The sequence below is a fragment of the Oncorhynchus nerka genome, linkage group LG16 (assembly GCF_034236695.1).
Source record: "Oncorhynchus nerka isolate Pitt River linkage group LG16, Oner_Uvic_2.0, whole genome shotgun sequence".
In the NCBI taxonomy this organism is placed as follows: domain Eukaryota; kingdom Metazoa; phylum Chordata; class Actinopteri; order Salmoniformes; family Salmonidae; genus Oncorhynchus; species Oncorhynchus nerka.
In genome coordinates, this window is record NC_088411.1 from 16,047,946 (window position 1) to 16,070,834 (window position 22,889).

Below are 22,889 nucleotides of genomic sequence, written 5' to 3' on the forward strand. Positions count from 1 at the left end.
CCCAATGAACTGCTCTTGATCTGACATGGCCTACAATAGGTTGATAGGGTTCATTGGTGTATCACCGTCCTGTGGGCCTCAGTCCTGCTGGCCACATTGACAGTTCAAACATTAGCAGGCCTGGCCAGGTCACTGCCAATATTAAGAGGGATTAGCCGGCGCATTAAACCTAGGTTGGGATTAACTGTGGATCTGCTGCCTTGCTCAGGTGAGTAAACGGTCAACCTAATAGTGGACAAGCATTTTGGGACCTGGGATGACACAAAGGCTCAAAGGAGGTATGCTTAGAATGGTACCTGTGTCACTGGGGAAGATTTGACCCAAGATGTCTATCAGACGTGCATGTGGTGTGGAGCACTGGAAGCACCTGAGGCTGGCGGATCTCTAGTCAGTTTCATTGCAGGACTCTGGAGACGCATTGGGTCCACTGCATGGGGAAGTGACATCGGAGTTACAATCGTTAGCAGCCGCACACAAGCCTAAGATCACCATGCGCAATGCGAAGCGTGGGCTGAAGTGGTGTAAAGCTCACCGACTCTGGAGCAGTGGAAACGCGTTCTCTGGCGTGATTAATCCCGCTTCACCATCTGGCAGTCTAACAGATTAATCTGGGTTTGGCGGAAGCCAGGAGAATGCTACCTGCCCCAATGCATAGTGCCAACTGTAAAGTTTGGTGGATGAGGAATAATGTTGTGTGGCTGTTTTTCATGGTCCGGATGAGGCCCCTTAGTTCCAGTGAAGGGAAATCTTAACTACAAAGATTGGAAAAAATCTGCATCAACAAATATAGTAATTTATAAGTATCATTTTATTCAGTGTAAAAAGTTAGTTCTTACAAAAATCACTAACAGATAGACCTTTTCACAGCCATGCGGAAACCGTTTGCAATGATTGTAAACAAAGAAACAAATAAACACAACCAATATTGTCCCCAAACATTTGATATATTTACAAATTCAAGGAATTGTCTATCAAACTTTGATCACAGCACAAAATTACCATAATGATGAAAGGAAACCTCATTTTTATAGACACTATCAAAACATGTACAAACCCTACACTGCAACTTAATATGTATTACAAGGGCCAGTGTTAATCATTTCAACAATCTTAACAAACCATTGTTATTTGTATCCAAAATAAATCAAAAACGCAACTTAAGCCCCTCCATTCATAATTACAATTGAGAATTATTTCCCCAATAAAATAACTAATAATCACGTTATCAAATATATGTAGCACCATGATATAATGGCTGAATATAGAGGGTTTGTCGCATACAAAAAGAGACCCGTGTTAGTATTCAATGAACAGACACCACATTCTAGATTGACTCCCTAGCCCCTACCACCACGAGAAACCATGTTTGAGTCTGAAAAGATTTGGATAGGTGTAAGCAATATGGCTCAAATTCCACCAAGCTTACCAAAAGGGCAAAATGGAGGTATTACCATGTTTCTCATACCTATCAAATCTGTAGGAGATACTTTGGGTTAGGTGCTAGAGGTCAATTTAGTGGGCGGTAGCAAGACCAAAGACCATAACAGCAACAACAACAAAAAGCTCAGTACAGGACCACAGAAAGACCTCACTATTCTGCATGCACTCTAACTTGATTGATCAGTGCACCCACTCCCAAATCAGCCCCTCAGATCTACACACTTCCTGAATAGCTCCTTGTACATCTGAACAGACCGGATAGATGTGAGCTTATAATGTCATATTGCTTATACGCAACCTGTTCTTTCAGATACCTAAGAAGGATTCAGAAGTGACTAGATGGAGAGGCAAGGTGTTGACTTTGGATTGGGCTTCTAGGTGATATTGGGATATTCTTACATACATTTCTAAGAATAAAGAAAGAGGCATAGTATCACTGAAAAAGTAGAAACCTTCAAAATGCAGAAAAGGTTTGCGGTGCTTGATTGTGCGTTAGGAATCATTTGGGTTATTTGGAAAGTAGCAGCAAAGTTAGCCTATAAACAGCAGTGTCATTTTCCTTACGGTGATAATGTAATTTGGTCAGTAAATTGGTTAAGATGACCATCATCCTTTAATGCTATCTTCGTTCTCATCTAGTTAGTCAAAGTCTGCGCCAGATCGAATTTCATAAAGTGAATCACAAACAAAAAAGCAAATCCTGAACTCCAAACCTTTTACACATAAGGGTATAATGAGACACAACATTTTATTGCTCTGCTGGACATTGTATATAACCTTAATTAATATGATGAACAATTCAATCATAAATCAACAGAGAGAGGAAATGCATATTGGCAGAAACTATGAAACTATACATCCCTTGGAAAAAGAACACCACATGGAAACAACGAGGGTAACACATACCTATCTACACAAAGCACGGCGTCAAACTGAAAGCTGATCCAAGGGATCTTAATTGTTACTGTTAGAACATTAGGACATGAATGGTTTATATAAAATACCTTACCAACCAACTGAACAGTAAATCACTGAACACAAGAAACCATATCAAAAACGGGAGAAATCAACATTCAGACATGGACAAGAAGAAACCATTTGTGAGCAAGTTGTTCCATGAAGACTTTTCTCTAAGTAACTTTACGCAATGTCGTTCTGTTTGATTTTAACTGTAATGTGCTTTGCTTGACCCTTGAAGACAAGAAAAAGCAAACATTTCCTGAGAAGTTAATCGTCAACCTTACTGGTATAGAGAGATTATAGCTAATTTCACAACTGCGACGATCACTGAGCTAGACCCATTTTTCTGTACTAGTCTATTTCGACACGGAGTGTACAAAACATTACGGACACCTGCTCTTTCTATGACAGACTGACCAGGTGAACGCTATGATCCCTTATTGATGTCACTTGTTAAATCCACTTCAAATCAATGTAGATGAAGGGGAGCAGACAGGTTAAAGAAGGATTTTTAAGCCTTGAGACATGGATTGTGTATGTGTGCCATTCAGAGGGTGAATGGGCAAGACAAAATATTTAAGTGCCTTTGAACGGGGTATGGTAGTAGGTGCCAGGCACACTGGTTTGTGGGGGTGGGGGGGCAACAACTCAGTATTAGGACGGTGTCCTTAAGGTTTTGTACACTCAGTGTATATAGCGTGTGGTTCTAACAAACCTAACTATTCTATTCTGATTATAGACCATAGCTCACAGTTGTCACAGTTATGCAATAGAATTTAGGTAAACTGATGTAAGTATAATATATTTTATGTATCTTAATATCACTTTTTAGGGTGTTATAGTTCATGGATGTGACATAGCAAAATAATACAGAAAACATTATTGCATATTATTTCATTTCGAGGACTACCTCAAATGTGCCATGTTAGAAATATCGGTGTTTGCGGTCTAGTCTTAAAGTCAAACATATGAGGATATAATTATTTTATTTGCATATGGTATATCAAGTTGCCCAATCCTGCATTTCAAATTTGAGACCCCATTAGGAATTCACAATGAGCCCCAACCCTGTCTCTATTTGACTGCCAAGCTCACCAGGAGGTAGTACAAAGATAGAAATGAAGTCTAGATACAGATGTGTCACCACTCAGTACCAGCTACAACACACAAGCAGATTCAGGAATTCAGGAGGATCTCCTCCAACCAAATCAGGAATCTTATAAAAATGTATGACCTCTAATTGGTGAATAAAGAAGCCAATGGGAAAGGTTCTCCTGCTATAGCCTACTCCAATCTGATCCCATTGGTTTTATGTACGTACAGACTATCAACAAAGCCGTGTTTAAAAAAAGACATTAACACAAACAATAAAGGTGTTATCCAGTGGCTCGGTTGAAAACTTAACCAGTACGCATCAATATGGCTCTGAAATAAAGAACTACCCATACACAAGAGGAAAAACACCACTGAAATAAAATGACCGGTTTTGCATATCTCGGAAGTCATCCATGAAATGTAGCCTACGTTGTTTTTCTGCCTGCATTACAACATCATTTTAGGATTAAACTTGGCTTGATTACTAAAATAATTTCTGTCTTTTAGGGCCAGACTTACTAAGTTCACACTTGTTTTCTTCGAGGAAAATAGGTTATGACAATATGGTAGAGTAAAATAAAGAGTATATCATGGTTTAGCTTTGTTTCTGGAGTTGTATCCTGTACTTGAAGAAAACAGATGCAAACGTTAGCTAAGTCCGGTCCTTCTATTCTAAAGCTGCTGACATGGTAAAGGGTGGTTCCAACAACCCAAAGAGACTGGTTGTTTGTTCCTGTAGTGCAATCTGTGACAGTGTTTATCTAGTGTATCCCAATAGACACATTAGCACTACCTAGTATGCATAGCCAATACTAAGTAGTACGCAAGTTACCCTATTAAGACACAAACACCATCTAGGTTTGAAAGTGTCAGTCCTATCACACCAGCAAGGTTTCGGATTTATACAACATCTATTCAAAACCCACTCTCGTCAAATCACAATTCTTAATATCTATATAGTTCTATATTGAACAGTCACATCTATGAATATGTATCCTCATAATATCTACACCACTCCCAACGGTATCTCCCCCCCCCAAAAGAGAGGTTGATAACAAATCAGCGTTGAAGTCAAAATAACAACAACCCTCCAATTTAAAGGGCAAAAACAAACAAAAAACAGAAACTTTACAAATATCAACTGAAAACTTCAAGTACTATTAACAAATAAAAAGCAAGTCCACCTGGCAAAATGTTTGAAAAATAATAATAATCATCCTGCTTTATACAACTTGTTCCCTCCCTCTCAAGACCGAGTGAAATGAAATCCCGCCATGTGCGGCTAGCCTTCTTACCTGAAAGAAATAAACCAAGGCCTGGCTCAGAAATATCTGTCACAGTTAGTCCAGGTGACTGTGTGTTTGGGCCCCAAGTTTTGAGTCAGAGATCCTGCCTAGCAGGGTGGGGGAGAGAGACTACCCAAATGAGAGGCTTCTGTTTCTGGGCATCCAGAGCTCCAATGCCCCCTAGATAGATGCATTTATGGAGGAAGAGAGAGAGAGCCACAGTCGTATCCAATCATCCAGGGAATTGGGATTTTAAATCAGATTGTCCAGGTATCATAAGAGGCCTCTTCTGGGCCAGTGGCTTTGGGAAGTGTCCAGTTACCTGTTAGCCTTGTTCATATGGTATGTCTGTCTCAGTGAATGAGTGACTATCTATCAGAGCGCCAGGGTTTGAGGCTGTAGCTGCTCAGAAGGGTACTCGCCCCTGGGTGGTTTTGGGGAGCCCCAAGTAGCTTAATTTGTGGGTGAAGGTTAGGGTTTCAGGGCGTGAAGTCACTCAGTGTTTTGTACCCCAGTAGCATTCTCTCCTGATTGGGGTGTAAGAAACTGGCATCTCTGGATATGTTTTTTTTTTTTTAGAGTACTCCATGCTCCCTGCCCTGTTGTTCTCGTCTTGGTTTAAAGATGTCTTATCCTAGTTGGGGGGACTGTAAGAGGTTCCCCCTGGCCTCCCAGGTCTAGCCCGAGGCCCCTGTCCCCCGGATGATCATGGCTCCTGTTTGATGTAGTAGCTGCCCGAGCCGTTGCTCTCCTGATCTGAGATGCCCTGGGAGAAGGTGAACTCATCCACCTCAGCCGGCTCCTCCTTCAGACGCAACAGAGACTCTGGAGAGCAGGAGAGAGAGGGGGAGAGCGTGTTAGCCAAATTGAGAGTTTGATGAATCTCAAAATTATAGGCAAAACTCTTTCCAGCATACCAAGACAAGGCATTCATTTTTCAACTCCAAGAGAACAAAAAAGCAAAACAATTTTTATTCACAAAACCCTTTGCAACACAGGAACAGCTGACTTAATACCTAGCCTTCCATTTGAGTCTGCAGTTCCAGTAATAAGAACAGACGTACACAGTAAATCATATTACCACTTTTGCTCACCTAATACGCATCATGAGGTGGGAGGAGAAAATTACATTTTTCACATTAACACTTCCACTTCAATAACATGACACAGAAATAGCTCAAATAGATTTTTCATTCTTGCAGTTGCATCCGACACACAGCGATCACACATGAAGGTCAGGACCTAGAGTGGATGAGGACTGGCCCCTGTTACCGCCCTCTGTCTGTGTGGAGGTCTCAGTTGTTATTCATTGTTAGTGTGTTACCTGGTTTGTGGGTGTGGTGGTGGTGGTGGGTGCGGGGCCGGGGGACCATAGTGGGGCCCTGGCTGGAGTAAGGGGGCGGACTCTGCTCTTCCTCCTCCCCTGATAGGCTCCTCCTCCTGCCTGCCTGACTGAAGGGCCGTCGACCAACCGGAATCTTCCGCTCTAGACACCAAGTCAGACTCAGGTAAGCTACCAGGGGTGTTTTCAGGATGCTAGCGCTCCCAACAGTATAGATTTGAATGTTTGGTTGCACAGTGTTGCTTTATATGTATTTTGAAAAATCTAGTAAATGCATTAATTTATTCATCATAGATAATATTGTGTGTATTAGGCAAAGGCCTAGACAACTCCATGCTTTAATGAGATTACATAACATGTACATATTCCAAGTCCTTTCATATAATATTTCAAAACACGAATCACCAGGCCCCAATGAATTATTTTGTTGCAAAACCTTTCAAAACGGTTCCAAGAATGATCTCTGTTCCATTATGAAACGTTCTAGAACCTTACATAATCCGAATACACCCCAGGTAAGCTACCAGGTAAGCCAGACTCAAGTAAATCAGCTAGAGTTGGTGGTGTGTGTGACCGTGTCTGCACATATCCCCGCTAAACCACTCCCTGAGGTGTAAAACAAGCTGTGTTTGGACCGTCACACCTGGTGTTACAAGCACGTTCCCCACATCTTTGGCTTTTACACCGAGTGCCACAGTTTCCTTTCATGTGACTCATGCCAACCAATCAGAACCCAAGGAACAGACAAGAAAGAAAAAAACTAACCAATAAGAGAAAGGGTAGATAGATTGACCCCACCAGAGTGTGGACCAACGGAAGGAGGAAAAGAGGAAAGAAGTGATAACTCACTTTTCTTTTGGCCTTTGTACTGTTGGGCTTTCTTCTTCTGCTTAGGTACAGCAGGTGGGATTTCTCTGGCCACTGAAATTACATAAATTAGCAGTAAATAAACATATTTATTCCCCGTGACAAAGTCACCACAATAAGTCGGTTAGCATCGAGTAAAAACAGCCACAACCCTCCCAAATTCCCCCTGATAGCCAAGTGGAAGGGGAGAGAAAAGGACAAACAAGCTGACATATTTCAGCCAAAGGTAACCGTATGATATTTCACCAGTCGGCCAACGGTGGTTCATCAACGAAATAGGACGGTGACAGAGAACTTCTGAGTTATTAAATGGCAACAAATACAGTACATCAAGACACCATTATATTCATGTGTATATATTTCTCCATTTACAGTGTATTATCAGGTCAGATTTTTTCGCTGGTATTACATGTTCTTTTAAGCTAGAGATGTGTTGTTGTTTTTTTTGCAAGAGCTGCGTCTCAATCTGAGCTTTATGTCTCCTAGATATAGGACAGTCACTTCAAAACCTTATGATCTATTTTTGGACTGTCTTTTTTGCCATTTATGAATGTGTTTCTGTGGCATTTGGTACTAAAGACCCCCCTCCCCATAGACTCTAGAGAATAAATAGCATTTCTGGTTTGAACAGGAACACCGGGATGCCCCAGGTGTGTTTGCAATTTTCCTGGGAAGGAAAATACTAAACCCAATTTGGGACTCCAATGGAATGTTATCGAGTAATTGGCAACATATCACTGGAACCTAATCCAATCCATCAACGAGAACCTAAGGGTAGAGGTTGGTTTATGTCTGAGCATGTTAGTGTGTTATATTTGGGTAGAACTATAGTGCTTGATCTCACTCTGTGCGGCGGGGGGCTGTAGCTGGTAGCCGGTCAGCTGACACCAGCCCACGGGGTAGAGGTCAGGTGATTGGCAGTCCACCCATTGGTCGTACTCATCCTCCCAGCCATCAAAGTGGATGCGCAACAGGCGGTGGACGATCCGAGTCACTGTGGCAACACACACCAGCCTGGGATCCATCAGGTCCACGGCCTCCAGCTTCATGCCCTGGCGGAACCCGTGGTTTGGAACATCCTGGGCAGGGGCAACAAGATAGCGGAGGCAAGGAGGAGAGATATTCTTAGGTTAAATGCTCAATCCAGTGTTTTTTCCATTACAATTTTGAAGCACTTTCTTACAACAAAGATGTACATTGGGTATTGTAAGTACCCCCCTTGGATTCCTTCACATTCTATTGTGTTACAAAGACCTGGGAATTTATGCCTTTCCTACGGACTTCTCAGTATTTGGTATTCAGACTTACTTTATTCAGTCACGTAACATGCTCTGCAGGTGTGGCTACCTTGCACGCTCTGAATAACCTTCATACAACCGTTGAAAACCCTCCCACTTGCTGGCCAACAGATTTCCTCGTGGAGTTTTTAGTACATTTATCTTAAGACATCCCTTTAAATACATTGTACCTTTTGTCGACAGACAAGAATATACAGACAAAACGAGAAAACAGGTTCAGAATATTAGGGATCAATGAAAGAAAGCCATCTAAATATATGCATATTCATCTACGTTTCATTTTTAAGGTTATTTTAGATTATTTCAAGTTTAGGAAAGTATTTATGAATCTGGTTTGGAGAGACTTTACACACGAAAGAAGAAAAAAATGAGGTTTGATTCTTACAGAAAATTGCCGCATTGAGTTCTTCAACTCGTGGTAATGTTGGAAGATTAGTCTACGTCAAATGATAATAGGGATTATAATGGGGAGAATAGTGTATAATGTTAGGCTATACCCTCCTCGTTTAATGCCTCCTCGTTTATTGCCTGCACTAACCATGGAACTGTGTGATGACACAGCCAAGTATTATGCCACACTGTTACGGCTTGGCCTGTGCTCCGATTTAAATTAGCCTACATGTCGTTTTTTCTTATATTATCAACTGTTACTAATGATCCTCAGCAATAAAATCACACAGCCGTGACGATGTTTACAGAGGAAGCACATGAAAGTAAACGAAATAATCTAATTAAATGAAATGATAACGTAGACTAACTGAAGTGAACCAACAGTAAATTGGCAGTTGAATATATGTGGTTATTAGGCCTACTAATAGTGACTAATATTTAACATGATAGAAACAGGAAACAGAGAAAGTCGGGGTAGCCTGTAATTAAGACATTTGAGAGTGCACATCCCTGGATGCCAGTTAAAAGGCTGTACAGTTTTAAATTCTACATAATGGCACAGTATTTCATCAACTTTACAGCGGGAAAGATATGTTGATATGCTTCAGTTTGCTGCCATATGACTGGTTTCACGTGTCTCCAGCGATCATAAGGTCAAATATTTTTTTTTTTACAATTCCCTTATCCAAACTGATTACTCATTTAACCTAGCTCTTATCAATAGCCCTTATCAAGTTGTACATTACAGTGCATAGAGAACGGTGTTACTTCTTTCAGAGGAAAATGAAGTAGATGTTTTTATCTCACTTGGAACCGGCAGGATCGCTACACCTTATTCATGGTTTCCTTGTGCATAAAGGTGGTGGAAATATTGGGAAATGAAGTCAAGGTCAGAATAGACAGACACCTCCGCCACACCTTCATTTATCTGATCTCCACCCCAAACGAATAGCGGGTGAATAGCACGCTATCCTCGTGCTTAAGTTCAAGGTCAGAATACGTGGAGAGAGAAAAGTGCATTAAGGGATTTACATTCCATTTACGCTTGCTTAACTCAGGTGGAAATCCCCCACTATGAGATTTCCACACCTGGATAGTTTAATACTTGCTTATTATTCTTTTCAAAATTCTTCCAAGCTCTGTCAAGGTGTTGGGACTCATGACTAGACAGTGATTTTAAGTCTCGCCATAGATTCTCAAGCAGATTTAAGTCACAACTGTAACTTGGCTCCTCCTCAGGAACATTCACTGTCTTCATGGTAAGCAACTCCAGTGTAGATTTGGACTTGTGTTTTAGGTTATTGTCCTGCTGAAATGTGAATTCCTCATCCAGTGTCTGGTGTAAAGCAGACTGAAGCAGGTTTCCTCTAGGATTTTAGCTGTGCTTAGCTACATCATGTTTATTTTTTATCCTGAAACAGTCTTTGCTGATATCAAGCATACCCATACCATGATGCAGCCACCACCATTTCAGCCAAAAAGTGTATTCCTTTGCTGTTTTGTTTTTTTGCAATATTGCTTTAGTGCCCTGTTGCATGCAGGATGCATATTCAGTATATATTTTTTTTCATACTTCTTGTCTTTTTGGTCATTATTGTGGCGTCACAACAATGTTTTTGATCCTCATCAGTTTCCTCCTATCGCAGCCATTGAACTCTGTAGCTGTTTTAAAATCACCAATGGCCTCATGGTGACATCCCTGAGCAGTTTCCTTCCTGTCCTGCACCTCAGTTCAGAAGAACAACTGTGTCTTTGATGTGTCTGGGTGGTTTAATATATCATCCACAGCATAATTATTAACTTGACCATGCTTAAAGTGACATTCGATGTCTGATTTGCTATTGTTACCCATCAACCAATCACTGCCCTTCTTTGAGACTTTCGAAAAGCTCCCTGGTCTTTGTAGTTGAAATAATGTCATGCCTATTATTTCACACAGTGAGTCCATGTAACTTATGTGATTTGTTTAACCAAGTTTTACTCCTGAACTAATTTAGGCTTGCCTAAACAATGGGGTGAATACTTACGAAACGACTATATTTGAGTAATTTTGTTTTAATTCATTTGTGAAAATGTGTAGAATGTTCTTTTCACTTTGACATTATGGAGTATTTTGTGAAGATCACAAATGACATAATTCAATCCCACTTTGTAATGCAACAAAATGTGGGAAAAAAATCCAAGGGGGGGGGGGGGGGGGGTGGATACTTATAATACCCAATGTATGCAACCGAAACCTATCAACATATTTTTTTTATTTGTATATTTCATGTGATCATAGAAGAACAAAACGCATGTTGGCATCGCTTTGTCATTACACAGAACTACAGGACCGGGCGAAACAACAAAACAAAACCACGATGTCAGGAATCAGTCCTACCTTGTTAAAGAGCTTCACAGGAGCGGCTATTGAACTCGTTTCTCTGAGGTAGTCAAACCATTTAAATGGCAGTTTAGTGTACCCTGTGGGGCAAAGTCAGTGGTAAGGCTGGGTTAACATATAACCCCCAACCAGAGAGAAGGAAAGGAAGAGGAAGGAAAACTACCTTAGTATCTCTTTGTCCCAATAGTTTTTATCTAAATGAGACTATCCTTAATTAAATAAACAATGGTTGAATGAAAAAAATTAAAATCGGAGTGAAGTAATGTTGTAGTCTGTGAAAGGAAAAGGGGCTATAGAAATGTACCTCTAGGGGGCGTGAGTTCAATGTTGTTGATTCCACAGAAGCCAGCAGGGAAGATGGAGGGAGAAGTGGAGTGGTAGCAAAACCAGTCTGAGCCATCAGCTGCCTCCGACCCGTCGATGGCGATCATGAGGTACCCGTCTGCCAACACCTGAAACAGACAGCAAACATCAAGACTATAGAACTCAACACCGGAAACAGGTTACAGGGGACTGAAAATAACATGGAATCCCCAATCCAGGGGTACCAACAGTGGAGAAGTATGATTGGGCTAAATGCCCCTTGAATTTGCCCTTTATGAAGGTTTTCCATTGGTAACAATCCAAACTGTTGCCATACCTTTCTTACAGTGGCTACACATATAGCTGAGGGGTGAGACAGTTACCTTTCTTACAGTGGCTACATATATAGCTGAGGGGTGAGACAGTTACCTTTCTTACAGTGGCTACACATATAGCTGAGGGGTGAGACAGTTACCTTTCTTACAGTGGCTACATATATAGCTGAGGGGTGAGACAGTTACCTTTCTTACAGTGGCTACACATATAGCTGAGGGGTGAGACAGTTACCTTTCTTACAGTGGCTACACATATAGCTGAGGGGTGAGACAGTTACCTTTCTTACAGTGGCTACATATATAGCTGAGGGGTGAGACAGTTACCTTTCTTACAGTGGCTACATATATAGCTGAGGGGTGAGACAGTTACCTTTCTTACAGTGGCTACATATATAGCTGAGGGGTGAGACAGTTACCTTTCTTACAGTGGCTACACATATAGCTGAGGGGTGAGACAGTTACCTTTCTTACAGTGGCTACACATATAGCGGAGGGGTGAGACAGTTACCTTTCTTACAGTGGCTACACATATAGCTGAGGGGTGAGACAGTTACCTTTCTTACAGTGGCTACACATATAGCTGAGGGGTGAGACAGTTACCTTTCTTACAGTGGCTACATATATAGCTGAGGGGTGAGACAGTTACCTTTCTTACAGTGGCTACATATATAGCTGAGGGGTGAGACAGTTACCTTTCTTACAGTGGCTACACATATAGCTGAGGGGTGAGACAGTTACCTTTCTTACAGTGGCTACATATATAGCTGAGGGGTGAGACAGTTACCTTTCTTACAGTGGCTACACATATAGCTGAGGGGTGAGACAGTTACCTTTCTTACAGTGGCTACACATATAGCTGAGGGGTGAGACAGTTACCTTTCTTACAGTGGCTACACATATAGCTGAGGGGTGAGACAGTTACCTTTCTTACAGTGGCTACATATATAGCTGAGGGGTGAGACAGTTACCTTTCTTACAGTGGCTACACATATAGCTGAGGGGTGAGACAGTTACCTTTCTTACAGTGGCTACACATATAACTGAGGGGTGAGACAGTTACCTTTCTTACAGTGGCTACATATATAGCTGAGGGGTGAGACAGTTACCTTTCTTACAGTGGCTACATATATAGCTGAGGGGTGAGACCGTTACCTTTCTTACAGTGGCTACATATATAGCTGAGGGGTGAGACCGTTACCTTTCTTACAGTGGCTACATATATAGCTGAGGGGTGAGACAGTTACCTTTCTTACAGTGGCTACACATATAGCTGAGGGGTGAGACAGTTACCTTTCTTACAGTGGCTACACATATAGCTGAGAGGTTTAGAGGGTCAATGGCCTCTAGTTTCATCCCGTCCTTGAACCATTCACCACTCTGGTCCACATCCTTCACCTGAGGAGACATCACAGACACATTCTTCATTCCGGATCCATACATAGGAAAATATCAATAGAAACCACAGAGGCACAAAGACTTGGGCCACTGTAACTCCACTTGGCGTATTACATTACCTTGGAAAACAGCGGGGCGGGGGCGTCCATCTGACCATCGATTTTCTTTGACACATCTGAAAACAATCATTGCCGTCAGAGCCAGAAAACAAACACATTGGAGTAACCAACTATCTAACTAGGCCTAACTCACTAACAACTTAAACTACCCAACCCAACTAACTTGACTGACCGGATCGTTTGAAGCGGTGTCCGATGCTCCGTGACCATCCGATGGCGTGTATGAGCGGGGAGTACATATGACACCAGAAGTCGTCGGAGCTCTCCTCGTAGACAAGCCTCAGCCTTCCCCCGATCACCTGCTCCACCAGAGCCACCCGAGTTCGGCACAGGTGCGTCTTATCCACCACCTCCACTCGCATCAGCTTCTTAAAAGGGAACTGCATGTTCTCATGGACCTGGTTAGAGAGGGGGGAATGAAAAGGTGTTTAGAGCAGGGACTGGAAACAAAATTATTTTTTAAACTATTTCATTCTGAACAGAACCACACATTTTTTTCCCCTCACTGTTCCGACCAGCAAAATAAAATGCTGAACCAGTTCAAAACAAATATCGTTCCTTTCTGTTCCTTTTTTAACCTGTGAAAATTGAACGTTAATTTTTTTTTTTTACATTTAGCTCATTAAATTACTACACCAATCAATGCGGATAGAGTAGCTTGCTATGGAGCGGGCAAGCTAGTTGTTCACATACGTAATGGACAAACAAGTGTAGGGTATGAGATACGACTGAAATTGTGCGGTTGGGGAGAGAGCGGAGGAGGAGGCTTGGCTTGAAGCGCTGGGAATCTTGTTATGACATGCATTACCTGAATTAGGACCACAGAATATAGCCCATCTACGGAAGAGCGGCTTCTATGGAGGAACTTTGAACGGAGTAGGTATAACACTGGACCAGAGCTAGCTAACAAGCTTGTGTGTGCAGTGCGGAACCATAACTAAAAACACGTATTGCCTTTTTGTAGCTAATAAATCCAATGTGAAATGTGATAACGATACTATCCTTAACTGGCATGGAAAAAGTTAATCTGTTCTTCTCTAATAAACATCTCTGTCCCCTTATCTTGTGAATCACACTTGGTATGTCAGTAGCCTTGCATAAGCCCTTATTTCTTTCTTTTTTTGTGTGACTGGAAATACAGTGCCTTCGGAAATTATTCATTGTTCTAAAAATTCCATTGTTCTAAAATTGACTAAATAAAAATCCTCAGCAATCTACACACAATAACCCATAATGACAACGTGAAAACAGGTTTAGACATTTTTGCTAATTTATTACAAAAAAAAAAAAAAGTATTCAGACACTTTACTTATGAGATTTTGAAATTGAGCCCAGGTGCATCCTGTTTCCATTGACCATCCTTGAGATGTTTCTACAACTTGATTGATTGGACATGATTTGGAAAGGCACACACCTGGCTATATAAGGTCCCAGTTGACAGTGCACGTCAGAGCAAAAACCAAGCCATGAGGTGGAAGGAATTGTTTGTAGAGCTCCGAGACAGGATTGTGTCGAGGCACAGGTCTGGGGAAGGCTACCAAAAGAATTCTGCAGCATTAAAGGTCCCCAAGAACACAGTGGCCTCCATCAGTCTTAAATGAGCCAAACTGAGCAATCGGGGGAGGAGGGCCTTGGTCAGGGAGGTGACCAAGAACTTGATGGTCACTCTGACAGAGCTCTAGAGTTTCTCTGTGGAGAAAGGACAACCATCTCTGCAGCACTCCACCAATCAGGCCTTTATGGTCGTGACCAGACGGAAGCCACTCCTCAGTAAAAGGCACATGACAGCCCGCTTAGAGTTTGCCAAAAGGCACCTAAAGACTTACAGGGGGCGAAGGTTCACCTTCCAACAGGACCACGGCGCTAAGCACACAGCCAAGGCAACGCAGAAGTGGCTTCGGGACAAGTCTCTGAATGTCCCTGAGTGGCTCAACCAGGGTCCGGAATTGAACCCGATTGAACATTTCTGGAGACCTGAAAATAGCTGTGCAGCAATGCTCCCCATCCAACCTGACAGAGCATGAGAGCATCTGCAGAGAACGGAAGAAACCCCCCAAATACAGGTGTGCCAAGCTCGTAGTGTCATACTCAAGAAGACTCGAGGCTGTAATCGCTGCCAATGTGCTTCAACAAAGTACTGAGTAAAGGGTCTGAATAGTTACGTAAATGTGATATTTCATTATTTAATTTCTTATATTAGCAACCATTTCTGAAACCTTTTTTGCTTCGACATTATGGGGTATTGTGTGTAGATTGATGGGAAAAAACAACAATCAATTTTAGAATAAGGTTGTAACCTAAGAAAATGTGTAAAAAGTCAAGGGGTCTTCCCGAAAGCACTATATGTAAAAAAAAACATTATAAACCGGTTTCGTGCTTTTAAAAAATAACGGTTTTGTACCGGAGCAGTAGAGGTCACTTTCATTCCCTGTTCCGTTTCTGTTCCTTGAAAAATGTACATTATTTTCCAGTTTTTGGTTCTGTTCCCTGAACCGCTTTCAACCCCTGGTTTAGAGTGGGAGCTTTTAGAGCTCTATTTTTTTATTTAACCAGGTAGGTCAGTTGAGAACAAGTTCTCATTTACAACTACGACCTGGCCAAGATAAAGCAAAGCAGTGCAACAAAAAAACAACAGTTACACACGGGATAAACAAAAGTACAGTCAATAACACAATAGAAAAATCTAGATACAGTGTGTGCAAATGGAGTAAGGAGGTAAGGCAATAAATACACCATAGTAGCGAAGTAATTACAATTTAGCAAATTAACACTGGAGTGATAGATGTGCAGATGATGATGATGTGCAAGTAGAAATACTGGTGTGCTTAGGCTATCATCCTTGCCTCTGCGGCTCGTAATTATGAGATCTTACCTTAGCAGCAAAGTCTGGTGGCAGCGTCTTGGCTCCAGTGAGTCGCTTCACAAGAAAAGCTTTCCAGTTAGAGTACTTATTCTGTATCGCTGAGAGAGAACACAAAAACATATCCGCCATCAGTCTATCGACCTGGTTTTTCATCTTCTGTTAGTGAATGTGTGACTATTTGATCAAAGGCAAGTTCAAAGCGTATTACTATGATCCTTATTAGAGTGATGTTTACATTTGGGAGGTACGAGGGGTTTCCCACTGGAGGCGCACCACCCCACGGGGTGGATCTCTGGAACGCAGAGGTTACACCAGAAGTCCCTGATGGTGTCGTTGTCAAAACCCTCGTACCGCAGCAGAGCCTTGAACCCTTGGGAAGAGAACAAAACAGAGAGAGACAACAGATAAAACAGAATGTTTCACGTGACATCGTGACAACCTCATTACCGTGCATTCTTCTAAGAGGAATACCTTATAAAAGTATAGTCTGACCATAGTGACAAAAAGCCGCGTAATACTTCTATTGTACCCCAGGTACAATTTGTATAAAATCCTCCATGTGTTTAGATGTATTCTTACCTGCAAGTTTGACGATCCCTGCTATCCAGTAGACTTTAGTAGAGAGGTTAGTATCGGAGTTGAGCACCTCCACCCTCACTCCTTCAGCTAGGTCTCCCCAGCACATACCCATAGGGACCTAAGTCACAGAGAAATATTTCAATTTAACACGACTTCATTTTATATTATTGTTTTGATCAAAAACAAGTGTCGATTTACAGATGTATAACCTTAGCATCTGTAATAGACAATTTGAATGTCTGGCTATTGTTTAAACGTACGTGCTTGAAGCAGCTGACTGGTGCTCCAACCAGGTTATTGCTACAGATGTATCTTCCCCAGTCAAAGCATTCAACAGGAACTACTGTAGGGGAGAAGGAACAAGGTCAACATCACATGTTCACTATACTGGGTCAAGAAAATACAGAGAATGTGTATTCTTTTGACTGAAATAACTTTCCATTCAAGGTCATTCTTCGCATTACAACAATATGAGAGACTGTATGTTTAGTCTACTGTGGGACTCACCTGCTTTTGATTTAGCCAGGTTTTGTTGTTGTTGACTTGCTTGGTACTGGGCGTAAGCTGCCAACTTCGCCATGAGAGGCTGTTTCTGTAACACCTTGGCCTTTTTCGTAGGTGGTTTACCCTTCGAGTAAAAAGCACATAACAATTACAATAAAGAATGAAAATAGGTTAAATATGTTCACAAATTTTACTGATGCTTTCTTGCATTTCCAAAGGAAATACAGTGGTGCAAAAGAGTATTTAGTCAGCCACCAATTGTGCAAGTTCTCCCACTTAAAAAGACGAGGCCTGTAATTTTCATCATAGGTACACTTCAATGAGAAGAAAAAAAATCCAGAAAATCACATTGTAGGATTTTTAATGAATTTATTTGCAAATTATGGTGGAAAATAAGTATTTGGTCAATACCAAAGGTTTATCTCAATACTTTGTTATATACCCTTTGTTGGCAATGACAGAGGTCAAACGTTTTCTGTAAGTCTTCACAAGGTTTTCACACACTGTTGCTGGTATTTTGGCCCATTCCTCCATGCAGATCTCCTCTAGAGCAGTGACGTTTTGGGGCTGTTGCTGGGCAACACGGACTTTCAACTCCCTCCAAAGATTTTCTATGGGGTTGAGATCTGGAGACTGGCTAGGCCACTCCAGGACCTTGAAATGCTTCTTACGAAGCCACTCCTTCGTTGCCCGGGCGGTGTGTTTGGGATCATTGTCATGCTGAAAGACCCAGCCACGTTTCATCTTCAATGCCCTTGCTGATGGAAGGAGGTTTTCACTCAAAATCTCACGATACATGGCCCCATTCATTCTTTCCTTTACACGGATCAGTCGTCCTGGTCCCTTTGCAGAAAAACAGCCTCAAAGCATGATGTTTCCACCCCCATGCTTCACAGTAGGATGTTTCTACCCCCATGCTTCACAGTAGGTATGGTGTTCTTTGGATGCAACTCAGCATTCTTTGTCCTCCAAACACGACGAGTTGAGTTTTTACCAAAAAGTTCTTCTTTGGTTTCATCTGACATTCTCCCAATCTTCTTCTGGGTCATCCAAATGCTCTCTAGCAAACTTCAGACGGGCCTGGACATGTACTGGCTTAAGCAGGGGCACACGTCTGGCACTGCAGGATTTGAGTCCCTGACGGCATAGTGTGTTACTGATGGTAAGCTTTGTTACTTTGGTCCCAGCTCTCTGCAGGTCATTCACTAGGTCCCCCCGTGTGGTTCTGGGATTTTTGCTCACCGTTCTTGTGATCATTTTGACCCCATGGGGTGAGATCTTGCGTGTAGCCCCAGATCGAAGGAGATAATCAGTGGTCGTGTATGTCTTCCATTTCTTAATTATTGCTCCCACAGTTGATTTCTTCAAACCAAGCTGCTTACCTATTGCAGATTCAGTCTTCCCAGCCTGGTGCAGGTCTACAATTTTGTTTCTGGTGTCCTTTGACAGCTCTTTGGTCTTGGCCATAGTGGAGTTTGGAGTGTGACTGTTTGAGGTTGTGGACAGGTGTCTTTTATACTGATAACAAGTTCAAACAGGTGCCATTAATACAGGTAACGAGTGGAGGACAGAGGAGCCTCTTAAAGAAGAAGTTACAGGTCTGTGAGAGCCAGAAATCTTGCTTGTTTGTAGGTGACCAAATACTTATTTTCCACCATAATTTGCAAATAAAATTATTAAAAAATCCTACAATGTGATTTTCTGGATTTTTTTTCTCATTTTGTCTGTCATTGTTGAAGTGTACCTATGATAAATTACAGGCATCTCATCTTTTTAAGTGGGAGAACTTGCACAATTGGTGGCTGTCTAAATACTTTTTTGCCCCACTGTATAAGAAAATATTCTCATTCTACCATTTGGTTAAAACAAAATGCAGAGCATAGTTGGGCATATCATGGTTACCTGGAGTCTAGCCATTATACTGGCTTTTTTAGAGTTGGAGGAATAACTTCTAGAGCAGGAGACGCTGCAGAAGCGTTTAGTTTTGGAGTAGAAGGCGTCTCGCACTCCAACCATCCCACACATCTCACAGGTGGCTGGGGAACAGAGGCAACACATAAATATTCCCAGGATACTCATAATACAGCAGGAAATTCCAATTAATTCAAAGTAATGTATTCTTTTATCAGTTCTTCTTCTCAGTTGCAGGCCGGGATCCATGCCAATACACACTCTATAGTCTAACCTCAATTACAGGCAGCCATTTAATCTCTTCCACAAGCCCCATCCACCAATCCCAAACCTGCTTTGTGCGATCACCCCAGAGTGACACTGACTGACCCATAGATATTCCTGACCAATTTCGATCTATATCTTCAGATTCTATATCAATATTTGTCCGTACTGACCCATGCCAGCCTTGCCGTCGGGATAGGTGTAAACCTGTCCATTGTTCTTGATGATGGGCAGGCTGGCAGGGATGGAGGGCACCTCGTCCTCACTGTCCTCCGAGCTGGAGCTACTGGTGCTCTCCTCACTGCAGCTGTCGTACCCGTCAAACATACCGAACGAGTCCTGACGCTTACGCTCCGAACGCGGGGTGCGCTCAGCCTGGAAGGAGCAGAGAGAGGGAGTGAATGACACCAACTGTACGGTGAGAGGGTGTGTGAGTGAGTCTATAATGTTGTGCTAGATTTTTGTGGAGAGCTAGACTAAGAGATCTATCATTCATTATCATGACTTTGGTTTTTCTTTCAAAAAGTAAGTCATTACAACTTTCGTAACCACATGTTTTATTGTGGCATAGTCATAATAGAATATTGTCTTGAAAACTGGTATACTTGGAAACTGGGTATGGTAAACAATGTGATTCAACAGTCGCACTGATATGTGACAGATACAGATAGTTACATGGCTATGCATATGTACATGGCTACCGGCATCAATGAGATGATAAACAACATCCATACCAATAGAGCTAACGTTAATAGTATGAGATAACATTTTACTGAGCAATGACTGAGTCTTAGCCACATAGTTAGCATACATAATAGCAATTACCTTCCTATACAACTACAAAGCCGTCTCAGAGTTTGCATTAATTTAACACTTCCTCTTCTGCATATGACAGTAACGTTACTGTAAATGATTTCCCCATGCTCTGTTTCGCACTACGTTACTGGCTAGCTATCTATAATGTTCTAGTTAGTACACTTAGCTGGCTAAGTAACTAACCGACTTGTGTAGAATGAATGTGAGAGCTGAGGCCTTAGCATATCTGTTAATCCAGTTCTACCATAGCGTTAGTTAGCTAGCCAGACTTAGCTAGCTAACGTTGGCTAGTTACAAGACCGCTTGCAATACATTATTTCAATAAACGAGTAGACCTTTATCGTGTAAAAAACGAATAAAGCATCCATATATTCACTTTCCAAATCAGGGCTATTGGATATTATCTAGCATGTTTGGTGATTCAATCAGCTGTTCTTACTACAATCTGATAACAACGAGGGGGGCGCTAGCTAGCTAACGACGTTAGCGAGCTAGCTAACGTAGCTAGCTACACAACAAGTCGGAAGCGGACGGACCATATCAGAGAAATTAACTCACCAAATTCCTTGTGTTCTCCATCAGCCCTTCATAAAGCTAGCTATGGTATTTTATTATTGTCTAAATTGGCTATAATAGTAAAACCCCCCAAAAAAGGGGAGGTTTATTAGCTTCAGAAAGCTAAACTCGGAGCATGAAAATATCAGGATATCAACAAAAACACAATGTATCGAAAGCGCACGCGCGAGTTTAACCCACTTTGCTGTGATTGGTCAGAGTTGAACGAGAGTTGTAGAAAACAAAACAGACCATCCCTATTGTCATGTAAATGATTTACCCTCCTTCCAGTTAAATTACTTGATCGTAAAAGTAAAAGGATCAAAGTAAACTGGCAAAAGGTTCCGATTCAAGATTCAATTTAAAATGACTTTGTAGTGTACTTTGAAATAAGATCAGAAAACCCTTAACTCTTAATTCTTTCTCACAACATAAACATCTGAAGCACAATATTACAGAGGCGCACATTTGCATTTCCATACAGATAGAAAATAAGTGAAAAGCAAACAACACAATCCAAACATTAGCCACAATTACCTACAGTGCATTCAGAAAGTATTCACACCCCTAGACTTTTTCTACATTTTTGGTTGTGTTACAGCCTGAATTTAAAATGGATTACATTTAGATTTTGTGTCACTGGCCTACATACAAATTAATACAAAATGAAAAGCTGAAATGTCGTATTCAACCCCATTGTTATGACAAGCCTAAATAAGTTCATGAGTAAAAAGTTCCTTAACAAGTCACATAAGTTGCATGGACTCACTCTGTGTGCAATAATAGTGGTTAACATGACTTTTGAACGACGACCTCATCTCTGTACCCCACAAAATACAATTATCTGTAAGGTCCCTCAGTCGAGCAGTGAATTTCAAACACAGATTCAACCACAAAGACCAGGGAGGTTTTCCAATACCTCGCAAAGAAGGGCACCTATTGATAAAACCTGGTTAATAAAATACCTGTATTTATGGTCAAGATGTTTGAAAAGAGTATTTTGATTTTAAATTATATTGTAAATTGGAATGGTAGAGTTGTCTTTCATGGAGTTAGCAGAATTGTATGGGAAGGTCTGCTCAATCCAAGATTAAAACCAATTGATTACAGCATTACCCACAAAATGGAGGAGGCAGGTGGCAGCGGGAGGAGGTACAGTAGGGAACTGGTCTGTCTGCCCAATATAAAGGATCAAAAATGGCAGAGGAATAAAAATATTCTTAAAAAGTATACCAGTTTCATTTGAGGACCAGGATGTTGACAGCTGTGCCATACCGATTGCAAAATAGATTTTTGATGTACCAATTCCATGGTACAGGGTGTATGAGTTGATATATAAAACGATGCAAGATTCAAGAATTTCAGCAAAAATGATTATATAGAATTCTTGCCACCAACAAAAAGTTGAATATTTGGGGCATTCAATCATCGAAGCTCTGCAGATAATGTTGTGAGGATGCAGAATCAATAGACCATTTATTTTGGTATTGCCCTCAGGTAGCCTGTTTCTGGTCTCAGGTTCAGGAATGGCTGACAATGCAGAACATTGATCTAAAATTGACCCTGGAAATAGTACTGTTGGGAGATCTGGAGAGACCGGGTCAATCAATTAATAATATACTAATATTCTTAGTAAAAGTATTTATCTTCAACTTGCAATCTGTGGATTCTATTCGATTAGATAGATTGAAATTGTATATTAAACATCACTGCATAGCTGAAAGAAGTATATGGTGCGTAGAAATCCAAAGAGGGTGGCCAGCAGAGATAGGTGGGAGGGGCTAAGGGTTGGGATGTGGAATTGGAGACAAGAGGGAGAGGAGTTGCTGGGCGGGGATAGAATGACTGTCAAAGATAAAAGTATCAAAAAAAATTAATAAAGTCAAAATAAAACATGACAAAAAGTATATTTGAATGAAATTGAGGGGCAGCGTTTTTACAGCTCATGCCGGTTTGCCTGAGGCTGATGCCGTGCATGTGTTTGTACACATGCATATACACACACACAGGTAAATAGTGCCATACATGCACTCCAACATATTCAGTTGGCCTTGCTGTTGTGATTTTTGTTGTCCTTCATGTCTTTTATTTTTCTTTGTCTTTGTCTTTTTTCTCTTTTGTTTATTTTTTTGGTTGTTGGTGAATTGGGTGATGGGGCTTGGGGGGGGGGGTGGAATGATTTCA

The 22,889-nt window shown here is 41.4% G+C and overlaps 1 protein-coding gene across 2 annotated transcripts; it reads right to left on the reverse strand.

Moving 5' to 3' along the window:
* Nucleotides 1-790: 790 nt before the first annotated feature.
* Nucleotides 791-22,791, reverse strand: LOC115144103 (MBT domain-containing protein 1-like). Of its 2 annotated transcripts, XM_029684825.2 has the most exons (17): nucleotides 20,709-22,787; nucleotides 19,508-19,709; nucleotides 19,062-19,195; nucleotides 17,163-17,283; nucleotides 16,916-16,998; nucleotides 16,656-16,773; nucleotides 16,312-16,446; nucleotides 16,086-16,174; nucleotides 13,386-13,611; nucleotides 13,214-13,269; nucleotides 12,990-13,094; nucleotides 11,366-11,513; nucleotides 11,059-11,141; nucleotides 7,835-8,069; nucleotides 6,973-7,044; nucleotides 6,106-6,267; nucleotides 791-5,606 (listed from the first exon to the last, which is right to left on the reverse strand). In XM_029684825.2, exons 1-17 carry the CDS (start codon nucleotides 20,727-20,729, stop codon nucleotides 5,488-5,490), a joined length of 2,109 nt encoding a protein of 702 aa, XP_029540685.1. In that variant the 5' UTR covers nucleotides 20,730-22,787; the 3' UTR covers nucleotides 791-5,487. The 2 variants fall into 2 exon arrangements, with proteins under 2 accessions (XP_029540685.1, XP_029540686.1); XM_029684826.2 differs by lacking the exon at nucleotides 6,106-6,267 and having other exon boundaries at nucleotides 20,709-22,791.
* Nucleotides 22,792-22,889: the final 98 nt, after the last annotated feature.

Excerpts from the sequence above, each read along its gene's own strand:
- LOC115144103 (XM_029684825.2), bottom strand. The coding sequence starts at position 20,729 with ATGGAGAACACAAGGAATTTG. Across the intron at positions 11,514-12,989 it reads GTGTAGCCACTGTAAGAAAG|GTGTTGGCAGACGGGTACCT; the intron begins GTAACTGTCTCA and ends TGTCTGTTTCAG. Across the intron at positions 8,070-11,058 it reads CTGTGAAGCTCTTTAACAAG|GATGTTCCAAACCACGGGTT; the intron begins GTAGGACTGATT and ends GCCCCTGCCCAG.